Source organism: Colletotrichum aenigma (genome assembly GCF_013390185.1).
Source record: "Colletotrichum aenigma strain Cg56 chromosome Unknown KSG_Cg56_contig01, whole genome shotgun sequence".
Lineage (NCBI taxonomy): Eukaryota > Fungi > Ascomycota > Sordariomycetes > Glomerellales > Glomerellaceae > Colletotrichum > Colletotrichum aenigma.
Genome location: NW_023500907.1, coordinates 7,088,027 through 7,114,796, shown reverse-complemented (window position 1 = coordinate 7,114,796; position 26,770 = coordinate 7,088,027). Strand labels below are relative to the sequence as shown.

The 26,770-nt window shown below is 55.9% G+C and overlaps 11 protein-coding genes across 11 annotated transcripts; 6 read left to right on the top strand and 5 right to left on the bottom strand.

Annotated features, from left to right (window-relative positions):
* Nucleotides 1–918: 918 nt before the first annotated feature.
* Nucleotides 919–2,040, bottom strand: adhA-2 (alcohol dehydrogenase; the record flags this gene model as incomplete). The annotated part of the gene is made up of 1 exon (XM_037317140.1): nucleotides 919–2,040. One exon carries the CDS (start codon nucleotides 2,038–2,040, stop codon nucleotides 919–921), a length of 1,122 nt encoding a protein of 373 aa, XP_037184921.1.
* Nucleotides 2,041–3,020: 980 nt separating this feature from the next.
* Nucleotides 3,021–4,034, top strand: MIR1-1 (Mitochondrial phosphate carrier protein; the record flags this gene model as incomplete). The annotated part of the gene is made up of 2 exons (XM_037317139.1): nucleotides 3,021–3,166; nucleotides 3,227–4,034. 2 exons carry the CDS (start codon nucleotides 3,021–3,023, stop codon nucleotides 4,032–4,034), a joined length of 954 nt encoding a protein of 317 aa, XP_037185813.1.
* A 1,435-nt stretch (nucleotides 4,035–5,469) lies between these two features.
* Nucleotides 5,470–9,200, top strand: CGCA056_v001879 (15-hydroxyprostaglandin dehydrogenase; the record flags this gene model as incomplete). Its single annotated transcript, XM_037317138.1, has 3 exons — nucleotides 5,470–6,114; nucleotides 6,174–6,404; nucleotides 8,013–9,200. The coding sequence occupies 3 exons, from the start codon at nucleotides 5,470–5,472 to the stop codon at nucleotides 9,198–9,200; spliced, it is 2,064 nt and encodes a 687-aa protein (XP_037184399.1).
* Nucleotides 9,201–9,603: 403 nt separating this feature from the next.
* Nucleotides 9,604–11,901, bottom strand: Gtpbp1 (GTP-binding protein 1; the record flags this gene model as incomplete). The annotated part of the gene is made up of 3 exons (XM_037317137.1): nucleotides 9,604–9,956; nucleotides 10,175–11,161; nucleotides 11,292–11,901. 3 exons carry the CDS (start codon nucleotides 11,899–11,901, stop codon nucleotides 9,604–9,606), a joined length of 1,950 nt encoding a protein of 649 aa, XP_037184400.1.
* A 1,339-nt stretch (nucleotides 11,902–13,240) lies between these two features.
* Nucleotides 13,241–13,694, bottom strand: lsm3 (putative U6 snRNA-associated Sm-like protein LSm3; the record flags this gene model as incomplete). Its single annotated transcript, XM_037317136.1, has 4 exons — nucleotides 13,241–13,281; nucleotides 13,333–13,369; nucleotides 13,427–13,516; nucleotides 13,572–13,694. The coding sequence occupies 4 exons, from the start codon at nucleotides 13,692–13,694 to the stop codon at nucleotides 13,241–13,243; spliced, it is 291 nt and encodes a 96-aa protein (XP_037184407.1).
* A 749-nt stretch (nucleotides 13,695–14,443) lies between these two features.
* CGCA056_v001876 (uncharacterized protein) lies at nucleotides 14,444–16,693 on the top strand (the record flags this gene model as incomplete). The annotated part of the gene is made up of 1 exon (XM_037317135.1): nucleotides 14,444–16,693. The coding sequence occupies one exon, from the start codon at nucleotides 14,444–14,446 to the stop codon at nucleotides 16,691–16,693; it is 2,250 nt and encodes a 749-aa protein (XP_037184408.1).
* A 718-nt stretch (nucleotides 16,694–17,411) lies between these two features.
* Nucleotides 17,412–19,609, bottom strand: CGCA056_v001875 (N-acetylglucosaminyl-phosphatidylinositol de-N-acetylase; the record flags this gene model as incomplete). The annotated part of the gene is made up of 3 exons (XM_037317134.1): nucleotides 17,412–19,131; nucleotides 19,204–19,306; nucleotides 19,387–19,609. 3 exons carry the CDS (start codon nucleotides 19,607–19,609, stop codon nucleotides 17,412–17,414), a joined length of 2,046 nt encoding a protein of 681 aa, XP_037184405.1.
* Nucleotides 19,610–20,615: 1,006 nt separating this feature from the next.
* CGCA056_v001874 (uncharacterized protein) lies at nucleotides 20,616–21,371 on the top strand (the record flags this gene model as incomplete). Its single annotated transcript, XM_037317133.1, has 2 exons — nucleotides 20,616–21,009; nucleotides 21,070–21,371. The coding sequence occupies 2 exons, from the start codon at nucleotides 20,616–20,618 to the stop codon at nucleotides 21,369–21,371; spliced, it is 696 nt and encodes a 231-aa protein (XP_037184406.1).
* Nucleotides 21,372–21,721: 350 nt separating this feature from the next.
* On the bottom strand, nucleotides 21,722–22,234 carry CGCA056_v001873 (uncharacterized protein; the record flags this gene model as incomplete). The annotated part of the gene is made up of 1 exon (XM_037317132.1): nucleotides 21,722–22,234. The coding sequence occupies one exon, from the start codon at nucleotides 22,232–22,234 to the stop codon at nucleotides 21,722–21,724; it is 513 nt and encodes a 170-aa protein (XP_037184403.1).
* A 1,513-nt stretch (nucleotides 22,235–23,747) lies between these two features.
* Nucleotides 23,748–24,734, top strand: CGCA056_v001872 (uncharacterized protein; the record flags this gene model as incomplete). The annotated part of the gene is made up of 2 exons (XM_037317131.1): nucleotides 23,748–24,209; nucleotides 24,261–24,734. The coding sequence occupies 2 exons, from the start codon at nucleotides 23,748–23,750 to the stop codon at nucleotides 24,732–24,734; spliced, it is 936 nt and encodes a 311-aa protein (XP_037184404.1).
* Nucleotides 24,735–25,640: 906 nt separating this feature from the next.
* Nucleotides 25,641–26,003, top strand: CGCA056_v001871 (uncharacterized protein; the record flags this gene model as incomplete). Its single annotated transcript, XM_037317130.1, has 1 exon — nucleotides 25,641–26,003. The coding sequence occupies one exon, from the start codon at nucleotides 25,641–25,643 to the stop codon at nucleotides 26,001–26,003; it is 363 nt and encodes a 120-aa protein (XP_037184401.1).
* Between the last annotated feature and the right edge of the window lie 767 nt (nucleotides 26,004–26,770).

Sequence of the window (26,770 nt, the reverse complement as noted above, 5' to 3'; positions counted from 1 at the left end):
CGAAACTTGGCCACTATCTAAATCCTGTTCGGTTGGGTTCGGCCAGAACTTTTTCGACAAAGTGCTGAACAGAGACGAGATCTGTCTGCAGAACAGGCAAACGTCCTTGCGATCGAGAACTTCTCGTAGTGAAAGGTCTTCGTTGCCTGGGAGCCTTTGAGAGGAGCTGGTGTCAGAAGCTGCAGACAACTCTCCATCGTGTTCGCGTTCAGTCACAGCATCATGATCATCTCCGTCGGTTTCGTTCTCGCCTATATCGAGTGTCGTCGGGAACTCGGATCTTCCCTCTCCCTCTCCCTCTTCCTCATTTTCCAATTCAACGTCCGCCGCCGCAACCAATTCCCTTGGATAATCTAATTCGGGGCGATAGTATCCAACAAAGCGGAAGTCGAGAGTTTGGCAGGGAGAACACAAAGCCATAGGAATCCCCAGCTGACAATGATGGAATAAGGAGGCAGATGGGTGAGGTATCGACGGCAAATTCGAGATTTCGGAGTGGGCGGGGTCAACTGATTTCTTCACAAATAGCTGCACAGCGCCAAGTCCTCACCTGCAGACATGGTGGGTTCTTATCACGATTCTTTGCATTTCGTGTGGCTAAGCATGCTGATGACAGCCGCGCTCAATCATTTCTCCAGGCCACTTGGCGCCATGATTTATAAGTATCGCGAGTCCAGGAGCCATTCGGCGTTCTCGCCCGCGTAGTCTGATGCTGTTCTTTGATGTTGACGCAGGCTGCGAGGATACCAATGGTCGTGGACAGGGAGTGGGGAGACATGCAGACACTACTTGTCCAGAAAAGAATAAAATGCAAGGGACGCATAGTAAGATGAGATTGAGGTTACGAATCCAAAGAAACAACATTCGTTTTGGAGGTACCCCATTCCTCCGCCCGCCGTTCCCCATGCATCCAGCAGCTCACGGCACGATGCAAGTCATCTTCCCATGTCCAGTATTCTTCGCCGCAAAGTCCACCGCCTTCTCCCACCTCTCAAGAGGAAACTCTTCCACCTCATGCCCCGCCTCTTTCCCCATCTTCAGCAGTCCCGACTCGGCCAAGCTGATGAGCTCCTTCACATCCTTCCTCTCGTACATAAACTGCCCCTTAATGGTCAAGTTATTCGCAAGGATGGTCAGCCACGGGAACGGCAAGCTCTCATCAGCCCGGCCTCCCATCAACGACACCCGACCATACGCCCGGAGGGCCAACACCGCAGACTTGATATGCTGTGATCCAGTCGCCGCCGGGGGCGACATGTCGATCACCGCGTCGACAGGTCCAAACGAACGCAAAGCTGCAGCGTCTTTCTGGACGTCGTCCGTCATCACAACGGTCTCGATCAGCCGCCTGCCGGGTGAAGTTGGAATCGAAGCTTTCAGCGACGCAAGCTTCGAGGCCGAGCGAGAGGCGGCAATGACGTTTGCGCCCATGGCGTGAGCCACGGCCACTGCTGCACCGGAAGATGCTCCCGTCGCGGGGGTGACGATGATTCTCTCCCCGGGCTGCAGGTTGATACCCTTCAAACCGCCGTACACGATGATGCAAGAGACGAGATAGAGTAACTCATTGATCCTGTAGCCGAGGCCGCCATTTGATGGCGAACCGGTCAACCTCGTGTCGTCCAACAGGTGCACATTTTCGAGCGGTGCAAGAGCATATTCAGCCATGCACCCATCTCTCCAGTTCCCCTTCAAAAACTCCTTTGAAGCAGGCGTGATACCGGCGTTTGCGCCCCAGAGAATCTGTACACTCCATGGATCATCGCGGGCCCGGATGAAGGAGTCGAGGAGGACCAAGTCACCCTCTTGGAAAGAGGTAGTGTCGGGGGAGAGGGCGGCGATGCGGCCGATGGCGTTTGTGCCTGGGATGACCGGGTATGGTAGCTCATAGAGGGGATGAGAGGCGTTTAGAATGTCGACGGTGTTGGACTGGACGTAGACTGTCAGGATGCGGATAAGTATGGCTCCTGGCCGTGGAGAAGGGGTGGGGAGGGAGGCAAGCGTTGCTTGTCCAGGGGAGAGAAGGTGTAGGGCGCGCATTTGAGATGGGATTGGAGTCATCTTGAAGGCAATATGATATTTCTAGTATTATATTCGTAGACTTTCGAGTTGTTATTAGATATCCTCGGGAAAATGTCGATGGCTGAGGTGCTTTATACTCTCATCCTTACGGTTCAGAAGAGACTGTCCGATTTTAGACGGCCTTAGAAAGCCTTAACTGCGACCATGGAAACCTCTACGGCAGAACATCCTCGACCCATTGCGAAGTGGTTTGGATCCCAAATCCCAAAGCTGGAAGCATCAACATGAACTTTACGGGCGAAAAAGGGTAACATTTCCTCATTAAGACTGTGTGGCTGTATCGGCCCCTCGGACCCTGAGATGTGGTACGAAGCTTGGTTAGCGCAGGATTCGGAGGGTACGAGTACAGGTTAGCATCGCAGATCATGTAAGCCTGGCTGTCTCCGGAGGAGATGAGTGGAATGTGCATTCCAATGCCCAGCACCTTGTCGTCGGAGAAAGCATAGCGTTCAATGGCAGCCAATTCGCCGCACGGAGCGGGGCACGAGCAGTTTTGCCAATCGGGTTCTCCTCCTCCACAGATGCAACCTTTACATCTTCGGAGGCGACCGTTCAGAAATACCGCGAAACCTCGAAGAGGCCCGTTCCCGCCGCAAACAAAGCCGGCGCCAACGCCCGGACATTCGCCCCGGCGACACCCGCTTTCCTCCGGCCATTCCCGGACCCAGACAACCCGAAGTTCAGGGGGCTGACGTACCAACTATCTTCTTCGTATTACCTACGCATAGCCGACGATAAACAACAAAAGTCCCAAAACGCCCCCTGCAGTACCCGGTGTATTAGCGGGCCGTCCCTGTGACTTCTCCCGCACGTGCTCGGCGACCGTCGCTTTAACCACTCAGCGCAGCCTCATTTGACTCATCTCACCTCCCTTCTCACCTCACGAATCTAGGTGAAATCTCCCCTCTCCTCCTCACTCACAGTCAAACACCGGCAAGATGAGTGGAACGACTGCCGCCCCGACGCTCGCCGCCGTCAAGGCCGAGCCCGAGAAGCTCTCCGGCCTCAACCTCTACTCGAGGTTCGCCCTGGCCGGCGCCGTGTGCTGTTCCGTCACCCACGGCGGTCTCACCCCCGTCGACGTGTACGTCCTCCCGCAAATCCCTCATCGATCCAGAAGCGTGCAATGTTAACGTACCTCCAGCGTCAAAACCCGCATCCAACTGGACCCCGCAACCTACAACCGCGGCCTCATCGGCGGGTTCCGCCAGGTGATCCAGACCGAAGGCGCCGGCGCCCTGCTCACCGGCGCCGGTCCCACGTTCGCCGGCTACTTCCTCCAGGGCGCCCTCAAGTTCGGCGGCTACGAGTTCTTCAAGCAAAAGTCCATCGACACCGTCGGCTACGAGAACGCGCGCGCGAACCGCATCGCCGTCTACTGCGTCTCCGCCGCCGCCGCCGAGTTCTTCGCCGACATCGCCCTGTGCCCGCTCGAGGCCACGCGCATCCGCCTCGTCTCGCAGCCCGGCTTCGCCTCCGGGCTGGTTTCTGGCTTCTCCAAGATCGCCAGCCAGGAGGGCCTCGCCGCCTTCTACTCGGGCTTCGGGCCCATCCTCTTCAAGCAGGTGCCGTACACCATGACCAAGTTCGTCGCGTTCGAGAAGGTCTCCGAGTTCGCGTACGCCAACTTCTTCGACAAGAGCAAGACGAGCGACGGCATGCAGACGACGATCAACCTCGGCTCCGGCCTCATTGCGGGTTTCGCGGCGGCCATCGTGTCGCAGCCGGCTGACACCATGCTGTCCAAGATTAACAAGACCAAGGGTCTTCCTGGAGAAAGCACGACGAGCAGGCTGGTCAAGATCGCCAAGGAGCTTGGTGTTCGTGGATCGTTCAGCGGTCTGCCGGCGCGTCTGTTCATGGTCGGTGCGCTGACGGCGGGACAGTTTGCGATTTATGGTGATTTGAAGAAGGCTCTGGGTGCCACTGGAGGCGTTGAGATTGCGAAATAGACGGCCATGATTTGTGATTGTAGAGACTGGCGTGTTGCGGTAGAATAGTGGCTTGCATATGGTTAGACGGCGTCTTTCGTGGCTACCATGTCACCGTGTCTATTGCATAGAACGAGTTAGGTCTTGTCTCTGTAGAATTCAGTAACAACTGGTTGATTTCTCAAGAGATTATGATGATGTGTGAGATATGGGTCGTAGTGATGTATACTGGAATGCGAGGTTAACACTTATCCGTAGAAGAAGTGGCTTCCGGAGACCCAAAGTGAACATCCCCGCCCAATAGCTCTTGTCATCATAACTCACCTCACCCTACCTCGTGTTCGTTTATCAGTTGCGGGTCTCATGTTGCAAGATCAGTGTGATCTCACACTCACATCACATCCCTCGACGAAGGATTCCGACCAGCAGGGAAAAGCATTTTCTACTTTGGGAAAATGCAGGGGACCGCCTGAAACACATCCTCGAGTAATTGAGGGTCTCGAGTCCTGCCATCGCTCCAAAAAGCAGACGACATGCGATGATAAACCTTAAAATGAGAGTTATTTCCCATAGGCAGTGCACCAAAGGCCCTTTTTCCCCCATCACATCGCCCGCAGACCGCTCAACCCCAGGCCGCATCTGGACAGCTGCAGCAGCGCATCTTGTCGTTGGTGCTGGATCCCGGGATATCTGCAGTAGACGGCGCCACTGTTGGTGGGGGTGACATTGCCCATCAGCAGGGTTGGCCAGGGGAAATCGTGGACCAGCAGAGTGCAAACGCCCGTGTTCGCGGGCTTCCAGGGGCCTTTTTGAATGTTCTGTGGAGAGGAACCTCGCTAGCACCACATGGCAACTTGGGCTGCTCCAGCTTGTTCGTACCGCTAACCGGGAACTCTTCAGCGGGGGCGTGCATCTCGAGTTCTCCATCAATCTGTTTGTCTACGGGCCCTCTCATGCCTCGGAAACCGCCCGTCGTCGATAGGTATGGACAGCCGCAGAGTCCAAACAGGCGATTACCATCCTGCTCGAGGGATCGATACCTTGTCATCCTCCCTGCACCTCACCGGTCGAGGAATCTCTGGACATGGCTGTGGACTGATGCGCGTTGGTCACACCACCTGCTTGTTGGTTCAAGAAAGAACAAGTGACGGGCACAAGTAGCGCAGCAAGGACAAGACGGCCCATCACATTATTGCGTCCCGGACTTCTGGAAGACTTGCCGGGATGCGGCTACCCGCCAATTTAGGCGCATTCAGGCGCAGGCGGAGGTGAGGATGGAAGCTGAAGATGGACTTCTTAACCCCCCCACGCGAGGCCAAGTCCAGGCCGACGAGCTACAAATACCCAGAGACGGTAATCCTTCTATCTTAACTTCCTGTCATCCTCTGTGTCATCTGTGTTTCCCATCTTCTTCCTGCGTTTCCCATTCTATTCCTCACTGCATATCTCGTCAGCAATGTCCTTCTACGAAGTCCGGGGCAAAGTCGCCCTCGTCACCGGCGCCGGCTCCGGCATAGGCCATAGCCTGACCCAGCTCCTCCTCGAGGCAGGCTGCTCCGTCGTCATGGCCGACCTCCGCCTCCGCCCGGAAGCCGAGGCGACCCTCGCCCAGTATCGCGGCCCGCCTTCCCCACCCGCCGGCGGCCCCGCCTCCGCGCACTTCCACCGCACCGACGTCGCCGACTGGGCGCAGCTGCGGTCCCTCTGGGAGACGACCCTCGCACTCTTCGGGCGCGTCGACATCGTCGCCGCCGTGGCGGGCATCTACGAACCCCCGGAGAGCAGCTTCTGGTTCCCGCCTGGCATCTCAGCGGAGTCCGGGGATCCTGCCGACGCGGCCGTGGGCCAGTACCGCATCATAGCCGTCAACCAGGTCGCGCCGATCCGGCTGGCGCAGATGGCCACGGACTACTGGACGCAGAACAAGGACGTGCAGGGCAACTTTGTCGCCGTGGCGAGCGTCGGCGGGTATGTGCACTCGTTCGAGACGCCGCTGTACATGTCGGGTAAGGCCGGGCTCGTGAGCTTCGTCAAGTGCATGGGCGGGCTGAGGGATATCTGCGGGATCAGGTACTCTGCCATATGCCCGGGAGCAGTCCTGGTGAGCTTTCCCGTCTCCCCCTTTTCTATGTTCCAAGTTGAAGCTGAACCTTGTAATAGACACCCATCTTCGAGCCCGAGTGGAACAGGAAGGTGACCAAGGACGACGTGCACATGACGGCGCGTGAGTGTGCCGCCATCATTATGCGTGTGATGCAGGAGCCCGAGTACGGCGCCGGCAGCGTGGTCGAGACGCAGAAGATCGGCACCCACGAGAAGTCCGAGATTACCGTGAGGGATGTGCCGCTGGAGGCATTGTATCCCGAGATTCCAGAGGAGCAGAAGCAAAAGGTGATTGAGGGGGCGCAGAGGACGGCGGGGAGGATCATGCAGCAAGGGATGCGGGCGCCGTTTGAGGGCAAGTAATTAGATGTTGATGCCGGGTCATATATGGGAAGGTTGTTAGTGCTGCTCAACAGTTCAGTCTGATATACAAAAAGCGTGTTGTTTGACTCTTTTCTTACTTTACCTTATGATACTGCTGCTGTTCGAGATCCTTTGGTATCTTGTTCTGTTGGATATGACATTGGGCGTAACGACGGAGATCAGTCCCAACGATAACCCGCGAGTCGCTCTGCTGGCTGAAAAGTCCATCTCAAGCATCGCCTTTTTGGGCTTTTAAAAGGGTCGCATGCATGATCCTCCACGTGATCTCCCGACGATGCAAAATGCGTGATACGTCCGATCTTCATTCCCCTGCACCCCATTCTGTCGAACAAACACATGTTCTCGCAGTCGTCGCTTATCTCGTCGCAGCGAAGACGGAGCCGCATCATGTTTGTCTCACCTGCAGCCCAGCCCAGCCCATCTCGACTATCCCACGGACTGAACCAGCATCTGTCCACCAACAACAGCGCGCTTGCATCGATGCAACCTCGTAAACGCGAGCACCCGTTGATGATGCACGTAACCGCCAGAAATCGACTATCGGAGCCGATCGCGATTGCAGAAGCAGACCGCATTGGGAATGGAATCTGTCCGGTCCTCCCGATATGTACAGCTTGCGGGCGCGGAGCTGTTGCTTTTTCTTTTCCTCCGAAGATGGATAAACGGCTAAGTGTGATGAGCCACGTTGTTGCTTGCTGTTGGCGCTCTTCATGCACGCTTCCGTTGAAAAGTCCTTCTGAGATCCAAACGTCGAGTCGGCAATCGAATCGATCCGAGTCAAATCATCGAGGTAATTTCGTTGAAGTTTGATTACTCCCGTACCAAGAACATCGCAGCTCTTCTCCGGTCCAAAAACCAACATTTCAAAAACTCGTGCAGCAGGCCTCGAAGGATCTCAGGAATACGAACGGAGGTTAGACTGGAATCTGCGCCCCGAACCCACCCAATCAGGGCCCCGATGCTGACGGCGGACCGGGGTGATCGGCCGATCGGCAATGGGCGTACCATCGGGCCCCAGGCCCCGGAGGTGGGGCTCCCTAAACTCCGGTAGGGACAAACGGGATCTCACCATGTAGGATCTGTTTTCTTCTTGCCTCTTGCCTCCGTTCGTATCACACAACGTCAAGCAGTACTTGTAAACTGAGCCCTTTGCTGAACAGTCAACTTGTATCGCCCGTGAGACTGCATCGAGAGGAGCTAGCGGTGCTCACGACTGTGCTTACGGACCTGGGCCCAGACAGACAGACACCCGCACAACAAACGACGTTTCAGACAGGAGCAGGCACACCAAAGAATGACTTCCTCCATTCCCCCTTCGAGAGGTGATGTCCGCAAGAGGAAATCCCATACAAAATCCAGAAAGGGATGCGGGAACTGCAAGCTGCGCAGAGTCAAAGTACGTACCCTCTTCCCCCAAAGTCTTCGCCCAAATATGTGCCATCTCTCAGCTCTCGCCCACCCCTTACCCTACATGATGCCAGCACCCGGAGTCAGTGACTAATACTCTTCCAGTGCGACGAATCTAAGCCCCGCTGCAAGAAATGCCTCGACTACGGCGTGACCTGCACCTACGGTCCCTCCTCCGAAGCAGCGTCACTATCGGTCGAGGTAGCCTTCAAAGTAGACCTAGCCCCTTGCCGTGTGAAAACCGCCGCGGCCCTTTCCCGGAAACCCGTGTCTTATCTCCCCCGCACCCTTCCTCCCCCGCTGCCGTCCACCGGCTCCCCCGAAAGCCCGGACGCGGCCTACCAACTAACACCCATCGACGTCCGCCTCCTGGAGCGCTTCCAGAAGCGCACCGTCATCAGCTTCGGCACGCCCACCACCAAGGACATCTACGAGCGAAAGACCCTCCCCATCGCGTTCCAGCACCCCTTCGTGATGCACACCATCCTCGCCCTAACCCACCTCCACGACATGTCCCTCACAACTACCACACGTACCGCCAACCCCGCCTTCACCTACCACTGGTACCGCGCCATCTCCCTCCTCCACCGCAAGCTCTCCAAGCCTATCCTGCCCGCCGAGCGCGACGCCCTCTGGGTCGCCGCCGCCTTCGTCGGCGTCGCCTCCTTCGCCAACACCTCCGACATCGCCTCTCCCCGCGACGCCTGGCCCCTCCGCCCGCCCTGCTGGGAGGACCTCGACTGGCTGAAGCTAGGCGACGGCAAGAAGCAGGTCTGGCGCCTGGCGGACCCGCTGCGCTCCGAGGGCATCTTCCGCGACGTCGCGAACGAGCTGTACACGCACGTCCTCCTCCCCGCCTCGAAACTGAGGTTTGGCGCCGAGGACGTGGCGTTCATGCGCGCGAACCTCCCCGACGGGTTCTGCGAGCTGTACAAGCTGGAGGAGGGGCTGCCGGAGGATAACCCGTACTGGACGGCGGCGGAGTCGTTGGCGGCGTGTTGGGGGCGGACGGCGAAGCCCGGGTCGCCGGAGGAGGCGAAGCCGTTCTTGACGTTTCTGAGCAAGCTGGATCCGCGGTTTAAGGGGCTGCTGGAGCACAAGGATGAGAGGGCGATGCTGATGCTGGCGTATTGGTTTGCTAGGGTCTGTAACCGAAGGTATTGGTGGATGTGGAGGCGTGCTGTGCTGGAGACACTGGCAATCTGTGATTTCATCGAGCCTAGGTGGAGAGGACGGTGGGAGGCCAGATTGGTAGATTTCCCGAGGAAGATGGCGGAGAGTTGCGGACTGTGAATGAGCACTTCAAGAATTGGCATGAATGAGTAGACATCCGAAATGTGATCATGAGTGCATTATAAAGGAATGAATGTGTGAGGTACTCGCTGTACCTCCTGAATGTATATACCTGGTATCACCAAAACCCAATGCATACTGAGAAAAGGAACGCTCCGTAAATAATCGTACAAGGATAGCCCGGCCCGCTGTTCTCAGTGTCTGCCTTCCCGCAACAATAGTCCTCTTCCTCCCTAGGCCTCGGCTAGAGAGGCTCTACTTTTGTCGTGCAATGGCGACTCCGTCTCCTGTGTTCGGCAGTGACCGAGGACAAGTGAGTCAACGGAGTGGGATTAGCAACAACGACAGCAGAGCCATCAGACATACAGTAGCGGTGCCGCAATCAAAATAGGACGTCGCCTGTTTAAGCACCAACGCTGACCTCTTGGCCGTTTGCTGGCTTTTCCTCGTCGTTCCCACTGTTAGTCACCCCACCGCTCTCGGCGTCGCCATGAGGATATAATGGCTTGTTCGGGTCGTATCCAACCGATTTGACGATTCCGAGACCCTTGGTTCTGCCCTCGCGGAACAACAACCTATCCCCAGGAGCAAGATACTCCGGTCTCTGCACGAAACGGAAGGCCACCGTTGCCCTGTCGCCCGTTCGGATGTAAGGGCGGTCGACGTCTATTATTGCGCACGTCTGCGACACAGGGCCAACGTGAAGCATCGCTTGATACTTTGTTTTAATGGTTGTCGCATGGGAGAGAATTAACACTGAGCTAGTCAGTACATTGCGTTGGCAGACAACAAAACCGGCAGGGGAATTGGGGACAAGGATAAGGACTGCGTCGACAACGCCAGAGAAGGCACAGCCACGAACGGACGGCGAAGCCAGACACCAACAACGAAGTCAGAGATCGGCGACGATGTCAGAAAACGACAGGGACAGTGTACAGTCATGGAACGCAAGAAATGGAACGGAGATGACTCACCCTCAGCAATGAACTCTCGGTGCACCTTGGGGGCGGGCTGACCCTCAAGTTTTGGCAGAACCACCATACCCTTCCGGACGTCTTTTCGCCTCAACTTTTTCAGCGCAAAACTGGCAGACTGGCCAGCAGATGCGGCAGGAACTCCAAGGCGCTTCCGCTCAATGGAGCGCACACTGGTTGGAACGAAGTTGCCCAACGAGTCTGGGCCGACAAGGACGTTATCTCCAGTGTGGATGACACCCGACTTGATGATTCCAGAGACAACAGTGCCAACGAACGGCACAGAGAAGGTATCATTGATGTGGAACTCGAACGGCGCCTCGGAGTCATATCGGCCGTGATGCGGCAGGATGTTGAGGAATGTCCGGACTAGGTTGAGGTTCTCGCCAGTGACGTTGGAGACCTGGAAGACGGGGCATATCCTCTGGCTGATGAATTGAGTGGCAGTGTTTATGCACTCCTCGCGATCCTTGATGAAGATGGGAATCTTGCGGGCCCCAGGAGACTTGAGGATCTTGGTGATTTGGCTGATGGTCTGCTCCAGAATCTGGGGCGGGCAAATGTCGATCTTGGTGACAACGACCATCACCGGCACGTTGAGAGCGAGAGCGATGCCCAAGTGCTCTTTGCTCATACCGATCAGCCCGTTGTTGGCCGCTACCATGAGCAAGCAGTAATTGGGGCTGCTCGAGAGCAGGCCAAAGACGGTGGTGCGCAGGTACTTCTCATGACCAGCCAAATCGGTGAAGGTGATGACTTTTGCGCTCCGCTTCCCAATCTCCTCCCAGGACAGCTTGCGCCCAGGGGTGTCAGAGGTGACGACCTCTCCAACGGTATCGAACCCTAATATCTCCATGCCCACAGAGCTGGTTCTCCCCGTCTCGATCTCGTGCTTGTGTCTGAAGAGGTTGACTCGTGCTCTACCTCTGCCATCGTCGAGGTCGCCTTTGACTAACACACCCAAGAGAGAGCTTTTTCCTGCGTCGACTGTCATATATCGGTCAGTCATATTCAGTGGGTGAGGGGCAATAAAGCAGGACCACGCAAAAGGGCCAAAGGCGAAACCAGAGCGGAAGCACGAAGGAAAAAACACAGCAGATGGATGAGGCCGACGTACCATTGCCAACGACGGCTATCCTCGTCTCGATAACATCCTCGACGGTCGCGGGGGTCTGACGGATCATGATCTTGCCGCTGCAGTGACTGTCCTTGCCCGATTTGGCACTCGGAGCTTCGACGTCGCCGCCGACATTCTTGGTGATGAGCAACTGACAACGGGCTCGTATCCTCTTCGCCGCCTCCTGAACTCTTGTGTACGCGGCGTTCCATTGCTCCAACGACAGAGCCATGGAATCACCATTGTTCTCGAAGCCCAGCTCGAAGACGGTCTCGCCGTGGCCTTCGGTTATCCTCTCGTTGAGTATGTCCTCCAGCTTCTTCAGGGATTCGTCGTCGTTGTCGGCGTCGGCAGCCAGGAGGAGGTCTTTGAGACGGACGCCAGGGCCGGCGGCATCAGCGAGGTCGAGGGTGTCGAAGAGCTCGTCAAGTTCGGCATGCTGGTGCTCGGTGCCAGCCGCCGCGGCGGTGGCGGCTTTGGCATCGGTCGACTTCGCGGCGGAGGGATATCGCAGGGCTTGCTGTTTCTCGACGTAGTCGGCAAAGTCGCTAAGGGCAGCCTCGCCCCTGCGCTTCTCGTGCGGTAATGATTTGATGTTTTTTGTCGTCATGTTGGAGTGATGAAGGCGCGTTCACGTTCGTATCCTGATGATCATTGGATGTAGCGTCGCCGTTACTCTCTGTCCAAAGCTTGGGAGACAATGACGCTAGAAATGATGGAGGTGAGAGGTAGAGTGGCGATGGGTCGAAGAGCGGCACGTTGTTTTAAGGCTGATGCAGTACCTAGATTGGGTGTCTTTGGCAAATGGAAAAAAGAGTCATAGATTGACTCGAGGCGGCGAAGTCAAAGAGCAGTGACAATTGAGGGCCCGAGGAGGACAGACCACTGCCGCTGCTGGCTCCCCACCCCGGCCAGGGGGGGCCACAAGCTGATCCGTTGCGCCGCTGCTTTACAGAACCGCGACCGGCTGCAATCGGCTGTGACTAAGTCGCCATCTACCTTGATGTCGTTTTCTGCTTCGCATTTCCCCTTGGAATAAATATTTCGAGTCTCACTGTACTGGAGTATCATCCTTAACAATCACTTTCCAGAACGTTGACGCCACCTGCTATTCAATTGATCCAGCAATTGGCCTCATTCACCAACCGAGAGTAGTCAAAGCAGCAGCTTCTATGAGTAACTCGGCGGGGCTTATCGATAAGAGCTTTGGCACGAGCCAACAGGAATGCACCTGTTTGACGCAGCCCCGGATTGTGTCCTGCGTTCGTCCCACGCTTCACCAGCTCAGCTCAGCTCAGCCTTAAAGCCCCGCTGCCCCCATAGTTGGTGACTCTACGCATGGCCCCCGAACTGGGCAGAAGTTACGAGGAGAGCCGCTCGATTAGTGAGTCAAGGCAGAACGAGAGCTTCCACTTTGTATTTACCTCCATCCGGGTTTGTTGCGCCGTCTGTGGGGCTGCTTCTGTCAACTCCATGTCTTGTTCGTGCCATGGTCAACATAGTCCTGGGAAAAGAAACGAGACTGACGAGTCATTAAGAACAGCGTGGATGGTAATCATTGCGTTCCATTGGTATAATTTTCTCTATCTTGGAATAAGCGATACCGAATCAAGAACCCCATCTAATCAGCGCGCCAAGTCGCCTTGCAAACCAGTTGAATAGTCCTCAGCTGAGGAGCAAAACCTCCCTACACTGCCCTTTAGCAAGTTTCGGAGAGGTGATGTGCAGTGTGCAAATAGAGGCCTCCGATGGTCAAACCAAGCTTCGAGCAGGGTAGGTATGAAAGCATAGCAGTAGTGGTATTGATGGCACGGGTGGCTTGTTCGACTGGGCGGGAAGCTCAGAGCATGATATGTTGAAGAGATGGCCATCGGCCCAGACGTATCCGCTTTGGTATGACGGAGGTTGATTTCAATTGGTGTAATGAGTTGTGCTCGATCTTGAGCATGCTATGAAGATCCCTGAGGGGAGATGAGAACGACACTATCGCCTGCAAAGGGTCAGATACTGGCTTCACGAGCGCGCCACAGAGACAACATACCTCGAACAAACAGCATCTCAGACTTGCGGCTGATGGTCTAGAACCTTTAGTTAGTGGGTGATGGCCGGGATGGAGGTCTCGTCTCTCATCTCACCTTCACCTCCTCTTCCTCCTCATCCTCATCGACGACGTAGATGGTCTCCTCGACCTCCCCCAGCACCAAGTTGCAATGACTGTCGTATGCCTGCAATTCAATGGTCAGCGAGTGTGAAGGAAGCCCCGACATTTGCAAAACTCACATGAAGCCGGCCCTTAAGCTCACGGTCGCCTCTGAGCTTGACGAAAACTACCTCATCGAGCAGGAGCTTGACCAGGTCAAGAGGCTCCTGGACGTGGGAGGTCTCGTCGCCAACGTCCGCCATGGTGAGATAAAGAAAGAGCGGGCTCGGTAGGGTCAGGAAGGATGTCGTTCAATCGGGTCGGAAGCGCGTATATCGACGGAGAGGCGGCAGCTCAACTGGGATGGCCGAGAGCAATGGTGGGTCCAGGCACACATCACCCTCAGAGTTGTGCATTTTCGTCGCCCCAAGCTCATTGGCCAGCGGCGTCGGCGGCCGTCGTAATAATGTTCCGATAAAACAGCCCACAATGGGCAGCAGCCGTGCAACGGCTCGCCGGAAAGTGGGCCGCACTGGGTCCTGCCCCAGCAGCCCCAGCGCTTCCCGTCCGCTGTCCAGGGGTGGCACGGGGCGGACTGGAAGGGAGCAGGGCCCTAAAGCAGCCATCGGCAGGTGCTGTGTGTAAGAGCACGCGAGGAGGGGAGGAGCGATGCCCTGGAAAGTCGGGGTAAAGCCAAGGGAGGTGCTCCCGTCTGCTGCTGGGAGGTACCTGCCTTCGCATACCCGGCTGGTAAGGTAGGCAGGTATTAGCTTCCATGCTTGCCCTGCGCGCCTCCTCACCTCGCTTGAGGGGGCGCACCCGTGAGGAGGAGGGTAGGTTGGTAGGTGAGGAGGAGGAGGGACAGCTTGCGACTGTTATTTTCTTCTTCCGCCCAGACCGCAAGCTGTTTTCCATCTTCTCGTCGCTGCATCTTTTGCGCCCACCACCTTCTGCTGCGCCAGAACGACCCTGATTGTCCAATGCTTCGACCAACACGTTCCTCCTCTGCATCATGACACCTTCTGCCAAGGCCAATGGCCTTCGGCAGCTCCTTCAGCTCCATCCTCCTCCTCGCGGCACCCCCTCCCGCGTCCATGCTGCGCGACTACGACGATGCCTTCAAAGACACCAAACCCTCCACACCGTGGCCTCGACCGCGAGGGCTTCACCAAAGCAGCCTTCTCCGAATGTCTCGAGTCCAGGAAGACGATATTCTCAAGCGAGTACCCTTCGCGAGGTCTTCGAACCGAGCAAGAAACCGACAAAGGACGGGATCCTGGACAAGTTGCTGAGCGCGGTCCAGTCGCAGAGAACCATGGACATTTTCATGGAGCTCAAGGCGCTGGGTACACATGACGAACCATACAAGGTCATGGAGGCCCTCATCGCTCTGCCGGCGACTGCCTTTTCGGAGCTCGTGCGATCACTGGATCCTTTCCGGATTGCCTCGCGAGCCGATGTCACCAACGGGTTCCGCATCTCGAGGGCGCTGGGGTACTTCAGCCCTGTTGCATCTCTCGACAACGAATTTGGCGTCCGCAAGCTTTACTACAACACGCTACAGCTAATTCGCTCGGTTCTCGACTTGCGTCAAAAACAAGGCCGAGATCTGACCCTGTCTGATTACATTGTGCTCCTACGATGCGCCGGCGCTGCATCGGATATCGAGACCGCAAAGGTTATCTGGAAGCAGTCAAGGGAAGGGGGGCAGACCAAGACTGCTGGTAGTGGGATGGCGTACAACGAGTTCATGAAGGCCCGATTTCTCACTGAGCCGATTTACATGCAACGTGATCTTGCCAGAGTCCGCATGCGACCTCGCGATTTGACAGGCCACAGGAAGCGCTTCGCCAAGAAGAAGCTGTTGTATCGCCTGGACAGGTTGCGCCTGAATATCTTCGCACACCAACGCTCGTATTACGGACGATCGCCTAATCAGCCAACGCACGACTTGCACAGAGTCCTCAGTCTACATCAACCGATCCGGCGTACCTACAGCGCCGTCAAGAAGAGGCGCCTGACCGTCGACCGCGATATTCTATCTACGTACTTCATTGCCTGCGGTAGAGCAGGATCTTTGAGGGAGCTACTCCGCCAGTTGTGGTCGACTTGGAGGATCAGTTTGACTGACTTTAAGAGTCACCGCGATACTGACATCGTTGGAGGCGTGCTAGACCGTGGTCTCTTGTTCAGGCCCAACTTACGCGTAATGAATGCCCTTGTCGATGCATTGGGATGCACCGGCCACGTCATTCTTGCCCGGAAGCTGATGATTTTTCTGTCACACAAATATCAAGTCCCGATTCCACGGGAGACATGGTCTTTGCTCCTCGAATGGACGCACGTCATTGCTTCCAAGCCGGCCTCGACCGAGTACAAGATTCTCGGAGACCCCAACAGGATCGTCGCCCCTGAAGATGTTCTCGATGTCTGGCACATGATGTTATCTGGAGAGCACGGATGGTCTGCGACTCCAGTTGAGCCCGAATTCAAGGACTTGGACATCTACGTCAAGAACCTCATCGCATCTCGCCAAGTTGAGAGAGCACGGGAAGAGATGCGCCGTGGCGTCGCCATTTACGAATCGACTTGCCAGGACGTGGAGACAGCTCTTTTCGAGAGGCTATACAGATCGGCGCCGCCAGAAGCTGTTACACGCCACATGCGGGCAAAAGTGAAGCAGCACATTACATGGTTCGCCATAGAAGTATGGTGCTGGACTTGGCTTGAGACGTCCAGTAAGCTCCATCGGTCTAATGAGGCCTTCTCGTCGCGGACGGTCCCCGCCTTTGTCGCCGAGTTCAAGGACTTCCTACCGAACCCGGCCACGTATAAGACGAGCGGCGGTACCGTAAGGCTCGAGACGCCGCAGAATTCCATGAGACATTCCTGGACCTCGCAAGTGACCCGAAGTCCGCCCACAGCGTTACGCGTTCCCGATCGGACTAAGCCCAAGCACACCCATCTCGGGGCTGACGAGGCCCAGGAGGGCGAGGAACGCCCGCTGATCCCGGTGGTAATGGAGTCGGGCAAGCAATTGTATGAGACGACGACGATTAGGCTCAACCGATGGACGAAGGAGATGGTGCGGAAACGGACGGACCGTGTTTTCGGACAGCTGGAGAAGGGGCTTACATACGCCGACGAGGGAGTGGTGGATGAAGACCACGAGTCGTTTGGCCGCGCGCTGAATGAGGAGGCGTGGAGAATACAGAAGAGCGGACTCAAGAAGAGGCTAGTGCTGAGGAGCCTGCTTTGGTGAGGCACAAGACGTTGCATATATGGCAGTTGTCGCATAAAGGATAGAGAGAGGACCATATGCATATAAAATAGAGTCGAATCTGAGATCAAAATTTTCAGCACTTCACCACGTCTGAGTGACCTTGCCAAAGTGACATTTGAGAGTCGCGATTGGACTGCTGTAGGATGACTGTTACGTACTCACTCAGACCACGCAAGGGTGGATGTAGCTCCTCACTCACGCACTCATGAGGGACGCAAAATGATTTTTAACAATATTCGTTCCTACAGATCTGTTCGGTTCATACATGATGCTATGCCGTCGGTGTATTTTCTCTTTTGTCTTTCAATTTAGCCGCCAACGCTAGATGACCTTTTCTCTCTCTTTTTTCTCTTGGAGGGGAATCTTTTTTCTTCGGGTTTTGTAAAAGCTTTTCTCTGCATATATCGTGTGGTGATTTTTGTCGTTGTCGTGTCGTGGGCCGCGAAGAAAATCAGGAAAAGCCAGATGAAAAACAAGAAAAAGAAGAAAAAAAGACATGCGTAAGCTTCATGATACGAACGCCTGCTCATGAACGTGGTGGAGGGGATGGTGTGGGTGGGTTGGACGGAGGGGGTATGTTTGTGCCGTTTTTTTTCGACTTTTCTTCTCTGGTGGTATATGCGCCTCTCTTTCTCTCTCTCTTTTTTTTTCTCATCCCTTACCTTCGTGACTCGTCATGGCTGTTCTGTCGATTCCCTTAAGATCTGCTGGCGTAAGATCTCTCGCTGCCGGTTCTGGAGACCTTGCTGGAGGAACGTCTGCGGTGTCCGTCGCGGTTGCTGTCGCGGTGTCTGCGCTCAGAGTGGCTGCTAGAAGAGATTCTGCTGCTCTCGGAGTGTCTGCTGGAGGAGCGCTTGCTCGAAGAGTGTCTGCCTTCGACGTATCTGCTGCTGGACGGGGGGTGAGAGCTCTCAGAGTGTCTGGGGTCGAGAAGTCTGCTCTCGGAGCGGCTGGCTTCAGGGAGGCTGCCGGCAGGGTGTCTCAAGCTGGGCTCGGAGCGCCTAGCGTCGGGGAGGCTGGCTCCGGGAAGTCCACTCGAAGAGTGTCTGCTGCTGGAGTGTCTGCTCTCGCGCTTCTCAGAGTGTCTCTGCTCACGCTCTCTCTCACGCTCACGCTCACGCTCGCGCTCACGCTTCTCGGCTTTCCTGGCTTCGCGCTCCTTGGCATCCTCCTTCTCCTCTCTCTTGCTCTCACGCTCGCGTTCACGCTCACGCTCACGCTTCTCGGCCTTCTCGGCCTTCCTGGCCTCACGCTCCTTGGCATCCTCCTTCTCCTCCTTCTTGGACTCCGAGTGCCGGCTCTCACGCTTCTCCGACCTCTTGGACTCGCGCTCCTTGGTCTCCTCCTTTGGCACCTCGAAGAATTTGGTTTCGACCGACTCGATAGGGGCGAACTCGACCTGCTTGCCCTCCCGCTTCTCGGACTTCTCAGCCTTCTCGGTCTTCTCGACCTTCTCGGCCTTCTCAGCCTTCTCGGCCTTCCTAGACTCGCGCTCCTTGGTGTCTTCCTTCTTTGACTCTCGCTCCTTGGTCTCCTCCTTCTTGGGCTCGGCGTGCTTGCTCTCGCGGTGCTTCGTCTCGTCCTTCTTAGATTCGCGGTGCTTCGTTTCCTCCCTCTTGCTCTCACGCTGCTTGCCCTCAGACTTCTCAGACCTCTTGGACTCCCGCTCCTTGGTCTCCTCCTTCTTAGACGACTCAGAGTGCTTCCTCTCGCGGTGCCTGGTTTCGGACCGCTTGCTCTCGGATCGCTTGGCCTCTGGCGGCGCCTCGATCACTGGCATCTCGACCGGAGGCATGTCCTCGACCTTCTCCAATCGTAGATCGTTGATGACCATGTATCTGCTGAGGGTGATCCAGCCGTACCGGAACCAGACCATCTGGCTCTTATGCGCCATGGTCATGGCGGCCCACGCCGTGGAATATCCACCCTTGGGACCAAAGTTGTTCATAAACACCAGCCGGCTTGGGTGGTACTCAATGTCCGACTCATCCTCATCCGAGTCGGAATCGTCGTCGCTATCTTCCTTCTCCTTTTTGGGTTTCGGTAGCTTCTTTGGCGGCTTCGGCGGGTTGCTTCCTGGCGTGATCGCCCATGATAAAATTGTTGGTACCGCATCGAGGAATGTGCTGTACTTGCGCAAGAAGTTTACTGAAGTCAGTGTGTACATGTCCACGGGCGAGCGCCAGCGGCCGTTATCGGTCAGAGTGGAGATGAAGGTGCGGGCACCATGGTAGAGAGAGATGTGGTTCGGGTGGGAAGAGACTCCGGTCGAGTCGAAAGTGATTAAGATGTCGATGTTGGCATCCGGTTCCTCGCCAGCAGCTCGCTGGCGAGCAGAGTGAGGCGCAAAGGCGCGGTTCAGGAGTGTAGCGACCTTGGTTTTATCCCAGGTGGCGGTCATGGAGTCCCTGAAATCACTGCAGAAACTAGTCAGTTTGTGTTGTCGCACACAAGGCTGGTGAGCGCAGCCGGGTGGGCCAAAGACTTACGGGCTGTCAATAACAAAAACATCCTGCTCCTGGCGCAAGCCCAACTTCATGCCGCTCTTCACCAACTCCTTCTTGCGAGTTTCTCCGAGGCCATCGGCGTCACCTATACGGTTGCCCCCCTTGTCAGCCATTGCGCTCGATTGCCCCACCTGTCGCACCCCGCGGTGATCATTCTTCTCCTACCTGAACTCAGACACAAAATCTTGACATGGTTGCCCGTCTCCGGTCGCGTAAGAGCGAGGACGGTCGGCGCAAAGAACATGGCCTCATCGTCTGGGTGCGCGATCAAGAGGCAGACCCTCTTGTTCTCGAGAGCGGGCAATTGCGACGCTGCGAGGGGTCCGAGGCAAATATACAATGCAGGCGTGACGGCCACAATCAGGGCCCCCACGAGCAAAGAATCCATATTCACGGTGGCGGTTCCTGCAACAAATCAATTTTCGGGTATTTTCAGGTCGACGCTCGAGGTTGGCCGGTGTGTAAAACCGAGCGGGGTGGCTTGGTTGAGTGCTTCGGTCGTGGATGCGGTGTGGCCTGTGTCGGCCGGCCGTGAGCTTTCGGGAAGGCTTGCGGATGTGGGATGTTGGCGGGTCGCAGAGGAAGAAGCGAAAATGTTCTCAAAAAAGGTTACTAGAGTTCGTCAAGGTTTGCTAAATGCTGGATATCAGAGGCAGGAAGGGTTATCGTCGCATGGAAGAAGAATCGGAAGGTTCGGCGGCGGGCGGGCAGAGCAGGTTGGTTTGGACGGTGGTGTGGGTGGGTGCTTGTCAAGAAGTGGTAGCGGCACACGATCGGCTGGGAAATTGAGCGCAGTTGCTGGGGCCTGGAACCTGGACCTGGGACCGCGGCGTGAGGTGGGCGTGGACAAGTGGACTACGCAAAGTGCTGGACTCGTTGAGGGCGGCGTCGCGGGCGGTGTGCGTCGCATCCAAAAATCGAAGGCGGTGACAGATCGGAACAGTTCGTGTCGAGGGCTAATTCCTCTTGGAGGGGCTAGCGACCCCCGCTGATTGGCTAATCCGAGCTGCAACATGGCCACGAACAATCCGATGACCTGCAGGGGCACAGAGCCTAGGTTATTTTCTGGCGACAGCGACAGCATTGGTACAGAGTAGCTGACAGCGGGGAGCAACCCGGACCTACCTGTCTTGCGCTGAACTTTGATTTGAGACTGTGTGTCTGCCTCTTTGTCAGCCGACTAACTGCACGCGATCAGACGACGAGAGACGACTAAGACGACGGCCTCCCTGCAGCTGCCATCCCAATCCAGACCAACCGAAGCGTCCCATCCATCCATCCATCCATCCATCCATCCATCCACGATCGATTACGTAGACGGTGAAGCTGAAGCTGTTGGCCGGACCATCCCCGTCGGAAACAAGAGGAGCTACGCTACCGCCAGAGCCGCAGCCATGGCGAAGAAGATCAAGGAGAAGAAGGTGAAGGATCCCAAGAACATCCCGCTGGCCCAGCCTGACAGGTCTGGGCCCAGTGAGGCGACGCTGCTCCAGCTAGCCCAAGAAAGGGGCCTTTTCCAGCAGGAGGATGAGGCGAGGAGCAAGCGCGGCCAGGTCCCCAAGGGTGCTGTCCGCATAGACAGGCCCACGGATGAAAGTGACGGAGAGGAGGAGGACGAAGAGGATGACGCCCTGCTGTCTCCCTTCGTGGACCGCATAATGGATTCCTTGCTGTGGACAGTCAGCCTTGCCATGGTCCATGGTACTTTTGATGTGCTAGTCCAGAACCAATATGCCATCGCAATCGAATGGCCAAGTGTCATCACCAGGACTGTGGTCGCGTTTCTTGGTGAGTGATGCCATTGATGTATGCAACCATGGACATCCAACTGACTGTGGATTCCACCAGTGCTCTTCTTCCTTTTCCACAACCTCCACGAACACCGCTCCAGCACGACCGTTATCCCGGGGCTTCCGCTGCGTTTCCAGCACCCCATCCGACAGGCCATCTTCTTTCTGACGAGCGTTTCTGCCGGATGCTATTTGATCTATATCACCAACAAGTACAGCTATCTTGCAACTCTTAAGCAAGCTCCGACACTGGGTTGTCTGTGGATTTGGTCTGTACTCGAACTGGATCTGGCGGTGGCTGCGGCGAGTCTGGCTGTTGCAGGGGCATTCCTACTGCAAGGAGGGTACGACATCAAATGAGGTATCGACTGCGCGTCACTTCGATCTTGCCCTCTTCACTGGCCGAGAACTTGGCTGGCGCTCACGGCCTCTTCTTTCCGTCGGGCTCAACTGCGAGGAAGCTGATACCCGTCGCGACTTGGACGTGTCTACCCACGGGTGGTCGGCTGCGCTCCCAAGCCGATTTCTGTGCATCAAACGATAGACGAGGTCTTCCAGCCGATGGATCTGGGCCCTCTGCTCGGCAATCTGGTTCTCCATTCGAATAAAGCTTTCTTCGGATTTCGACTCCGTCCTGATGGTTTTTGACTCCAAATCGCGAATTCTCCTGTGCCAACGTCAGCGAAGCAAACGAAGTAGAGGTGGAGTGCCTACGAGGAAATCATGCTCATTTGTGTGAATTGGACGCGTCCTGTCAATGCTTCCCTCTGTCGCACGAGCTCCAGCGTCTTGGAACGAACAGGTAGCCAGGCCATGGCGACATTGGTCGTGAAGGTCCAGCTCCTTGGCACGAGCGTCCAGTTTCCCTGGTTCTCGGCGTCTTGGCTGGCAGCCTTGGTCTCGGCTTCAGCCAGGAGCTCGAGGATGCGCTGCTCCAGCTTGATCAGGTCATCCATGACGAATGAATACATCGCGTACTCTGGCTGGTGCTGTTGGCGGGCTCCTGGTCTTTCACCGGCAGCGCGGATGAGCTCGGACAGCCATGTGGACTCTGTCTTGAACCACGACAGAGAGGCCTTAACTCTGAAATACTCGTCGTCGCTGTTCCGCAAATAGGTAATTCTGACATAGACAGCGGCAAAAATTGCTACGATGAAAGTAAGGATGCCGGCGACATTAGCTGCGATGGATAAGGGGCTGTCTTGCTGCGTTACGGGATCCATTGGCGGGAGTCAAAAGATGGCGTGTTGGCTACGAGATGTTGATGTTGATGTCGGTGCCAGAACCTCGATTGGAAGCAAGCCACTTCTTTTTCCTTTTCCCTCAGCTCCCCTGGGCTGTTGGAGATGGCAGGATGCAACGGCTGGGAACGAGCTGCCCTGGGGGCTGACCCAAGACACCACCCGGCGGTACCTGCCTTAGGTAACACCCCCGGCCAGCTCCATGGCGCACTCGGCCACCCCGTCTCTTGAGCGGCTCGCCGCTAAAAATCACACCTTAGCGCCGTCCTTGGCTGTCCGGGTGGGGCCGCCCTCCCGTCGTCCGGTGCAAGATGCGATACACCACGTGACTGCCCTCGATTGACCGCATCGCAACTTCTTGAACGGTTCCCGTCATGAGGATGCGGATTTATTAAATTTAATGCGACAGGATCGCGTACTTTCTGCTTGCCCTCACGCTGACGCCACAAGACTGGTCCCGTCATTGGCTGCTATCAATTTCGCACTATCTGCCTCCTCCGTTATGGCAGCGGGTGTAAGTCGAGTGATTCACGTAGTCTACGAAACACTGTGGTCCCATCAACGACTGTCAGTTTCGTATCGAGAACCCTTTAGATATTGCATGTGGTACGATGGGGCTTCGCGTCCCAGATCCGCCATCAACCTGCCTCAGATACCTCTAAAGAACAGCTGCGTGATGGGAGCATGAGGCTCTCTTGCCATTCCAATTAGTTTTCCAAATCGGGCATACTAGCAGTTTCGTTGTTTCAAGCATCCATCGCCGATTTCTTCTCCAAAGAACAATCCTGAAAACCCGATACTCAAAAATAATCGAAATCAAAAAAACTTCGTCGAACTTGAGCCTCCTGCTTTCTCTCGTTCCCCTATTGTCTCGTCAACCACCAAGTACCGAATCGAAAAGTCAAAGCCATCAACAGCAGGTTCAAGAGCTGCCATCTTCAGGCAGCTGTCTTTCGACTGCGAAAGGTTCTTTCTTCCAAGCCAGCAAGACCAACCGAACAGGAAGCAGCGCCTTCCTCTCTCGCGCTCCTTCCTCTAGCTTCCTCCTGCAACCACCACCTCAACCGCTAGCCCTCGAAAACTCTTCACTTCAGCCCTCACCACCCTCTGCCTCGAAGAAGACTTTCTATCCCACACCCACCTTTTGTTTACTTCTCTTTCTCCTCCACCACCCACCACTTCCTCCATCTACTCTACCTTCACAAACCATCTCTACCACAACTTCTTCCACAACCTCACATAATCTTCCTCCCACCCTCTCGCGTTCACATCGAACAAGATCTCAAGTGTTTCATCACGAGCTTCCTTACCTCGCGTGGATTTCTTTTGTGAATCTCCTTCGTCGAATCGCTCCGTTCGCAACACACCTGTACCTCTCACTGTTCATCACCTACCCGTTGCAACACCTTCACCCTCTCAGGTAAGCACCATCATCACTGGAAATTTCCCCATCTCTTGTTTCACCATTCTTACACTTTCCAGACTCGAAGCAATCATGTCTTCCGGCAACAACGCTACTCCCTACACCATTCCCTACACCGGCGCTCCTGGTAAGCAGGTCGCTGAGGGAATCGTTCCTGCCTACTCCCAGCAGCCTGGCCCTGTTGCTCAGCCCACTGCTCCTCAGGACATGATTGCCCAGCCAGCCTACCGTCGCCCTTCTGCGGTTGAGGCTCCTGCCAGTCCTGACATGGCTCACTCCATGGGCGAGTCTGTTGCCCAGGGTGGCGGCGTTGGCGCCGTCCACACCAACAACCCCAACTCTGGTGTCCGTCGCAGTTCCGTCATTGCTACTGCTCCTGTCGGTCCCTCTGACAACATTCCTGACCGCTTCGCTTCTGCTGCCGCTGGCTCTGCTGGCATCGCCATCATCCACCCTCAGCATACCGGCGCCAAGAACATCCACACCTCTCAGCAGACTGAGAAGGAGGGTGCTCAGACCCCCAAGCAGTACCAGGTAAGCTCTTTTCAATCCCTCATTTCAGCTGCTCTTCTCTGACAGTTTTAGCGCCCTTCTGCCTTCGGCATGGATGGCTCGTTCGATGATCCCGACATCTTGAACAGTCCTACCCCTAGCCGTCGCAGCCGCTCTGCTAGCCCCATGCTCGCTCGAGAGCTGCAGGCTGCCCGTCTGGAGGCCCAGACTGCTCGCCGTGAGACCCAGCGCATGGCCCATGCCTACAACGTTGTCCAGCAGGCCAATCTGAACTTCCAGCAGGCCAACGTCGCCTTGCAGCAGCACTGTCTGTTCTATCAGATCAACGCAGAATTCCACTATCAGAACTACTGTGTGGCTCAGAGCCAGACCCAGAACCTGCTCAACACGTCTCGCCATTTGCAGGATGTTGTCTATCTCCTCGATAACAGCGTGTACCGCAGCGATCCTGTGTTCCACGATTCCCTCCCCAAGTGTGTGCTGAGCCAAGTGGACGAGGTCCGTGGTGACTGGGTCGCTGATGAATTCGCTGCGGCCTATGCTTAAGCTGCGAGCATGAATCTGTGAGTACTCTCCCCTACCGTTACTCACACCGTGACAAAATCAGTCTGACTTGTGCAGGATCCACTCGATTGCTCTGTCGCTTCACCTAACAGCATGGCAAAGGGACCCAGCAGTCTGACCATGTCGCTGTAGCTGTACCCTGCGGCACATCCACACTCCTTTGACACTAACATCATTATCTGGCAACGGCCTTCACACACAAAGCCGCCCTCTCACGTTCATTACCTACCCACGCGGGCTTTGCATCACCGCCCTTTCTTGTCACGTCGCATCGCATGCAGACCTTTGTTCTCGCTCCGACTCTATTGTCGCCAGCTCCTCTTTGGTCTTTTGATCAACAGCTCCTTTCAGGCATGCACTCTCAGCAGACATTATACTTGTACGACTAATACGGATCGACCCCCCTTCTCCCTCACATCGCGGTCAAGGCTCTTTCCTCTTTTCCTACTGTCACGAAACACCCACAGTCATTACCTCTCTATGCTCATCATCATTGATATCCTCGCTTAATGGACAGCCTAGTTTGTCACTCTTTGACCGCAGGGATTTGGAATTTGGTTGCAAAAACGGTTTTTCTGGAATGGTTTGGTACAGGGCTACTTTCAGGAATCAGCACGGCAGTGCTGGCAAGGCTTTTACACGGATACTGGATGGCAGACGGTTCTGGATGGAAGATTGCACCTTAGATAGAAAACGTAGGGAAGTCACAATCAAGAGCTTCTCTCATACTTGTGTACATTGGTCGTGAATGTGTGCCGTAATTTCAGTCACTGAGGGGGCTGGGCTGGAAGCGTGACAGTGATCGACGTCGTGTATCTACTCATATAAAGTACCCCCGCCGCTGCTGGGTGTCCATCATGACAAAAGCCTAACGTAGACACATCAACCATGCCGCGCCAAGTCACCGACGAACCCGGGCCCTCGCGCCCACGCTTCCAAACCGTCCGTAGCGCCCGCAACTCCAAACACGACGTCCCCTGCGGCGAAACTGCCTCGTCTACCCCAACGGCAAGCTCGACCACACGCCGGGGGGCGTCTTCGGTAAGTTTGCGCAGTACCTCGAGCTCGATCTCAAGACGCGGCCGCCGAGGGACACCTGGGTCGAGGAGAAGGGGAAAAGAAGGCGTGGCAAGAGTGGGCGGCACCGGAATTGTGAGCGGCCGAACCGGTTTTATCCTGACGAGGATGATGTCGCGGAGGAGCCAATCATGGATTTCGAAGATGGACCTACTATGGAAGGAGTCTAGCTAATATTGCGGCTGAGCGACTTGGGTGAGGGGGCAGGGTGTATCCTGTGCGTCTGGTGCCCAAGGGCAAGACGAGGCCGGCGGATGAGGCTGCGCGCGCGTTGCAGCGTCACGAGGATGAGCGGCACGAGAGTCCTGATGAGGTCAGGGCCATGGTAACCCCGGAAGTTGGGGTGAAGAGGGCCAGGCCGTATGGCCTGCGTCGCGACGATGGCGATGAATGGCGATGACGACTCGGTGGTTGAAAGACCGGGAGGGCTTTTTAGTAGGTTAGACCGGCTCAACTTGCTGGACGGCAGTATCTCTTTCAGTAGGTAGCAAATTCATTATTTGGGCGGCAACAATTGGTTGCTGAGATAATAGACAAAAGATACAAAAAAGAGTGGCCAGGACGAGAATCGAAAGGTACGTACGACGACTAACCGCGGAACGTCAACACCAGCTAGTCTTCGCACAACTACCCCTTGACCACCCGTCCTGGCTGTAGAATGGCATAGAAGCTGAGTTTCCTATAGGGGTAGCCGTGAGCAGGTTCTGCGGACTTTGACTGCTGGGCAACGCCGCTTGCCTGGGCAGAGTTGGACACACCTTAGAGACACCAGTATAAATTCAACAGCTCCGTCTCGTTATACTCTCCCGATGACAAAATGTCATCTTTTGTTTGTCCCAGTTCTAGCTTCAGCTAAAATGCTAGCTTCGATTGGTGGCATTCTAGACGTCTGTTTCCTACGACGCGTGCGGCGTTACGCTCGCGCCCAAGGCAGCCCGAAT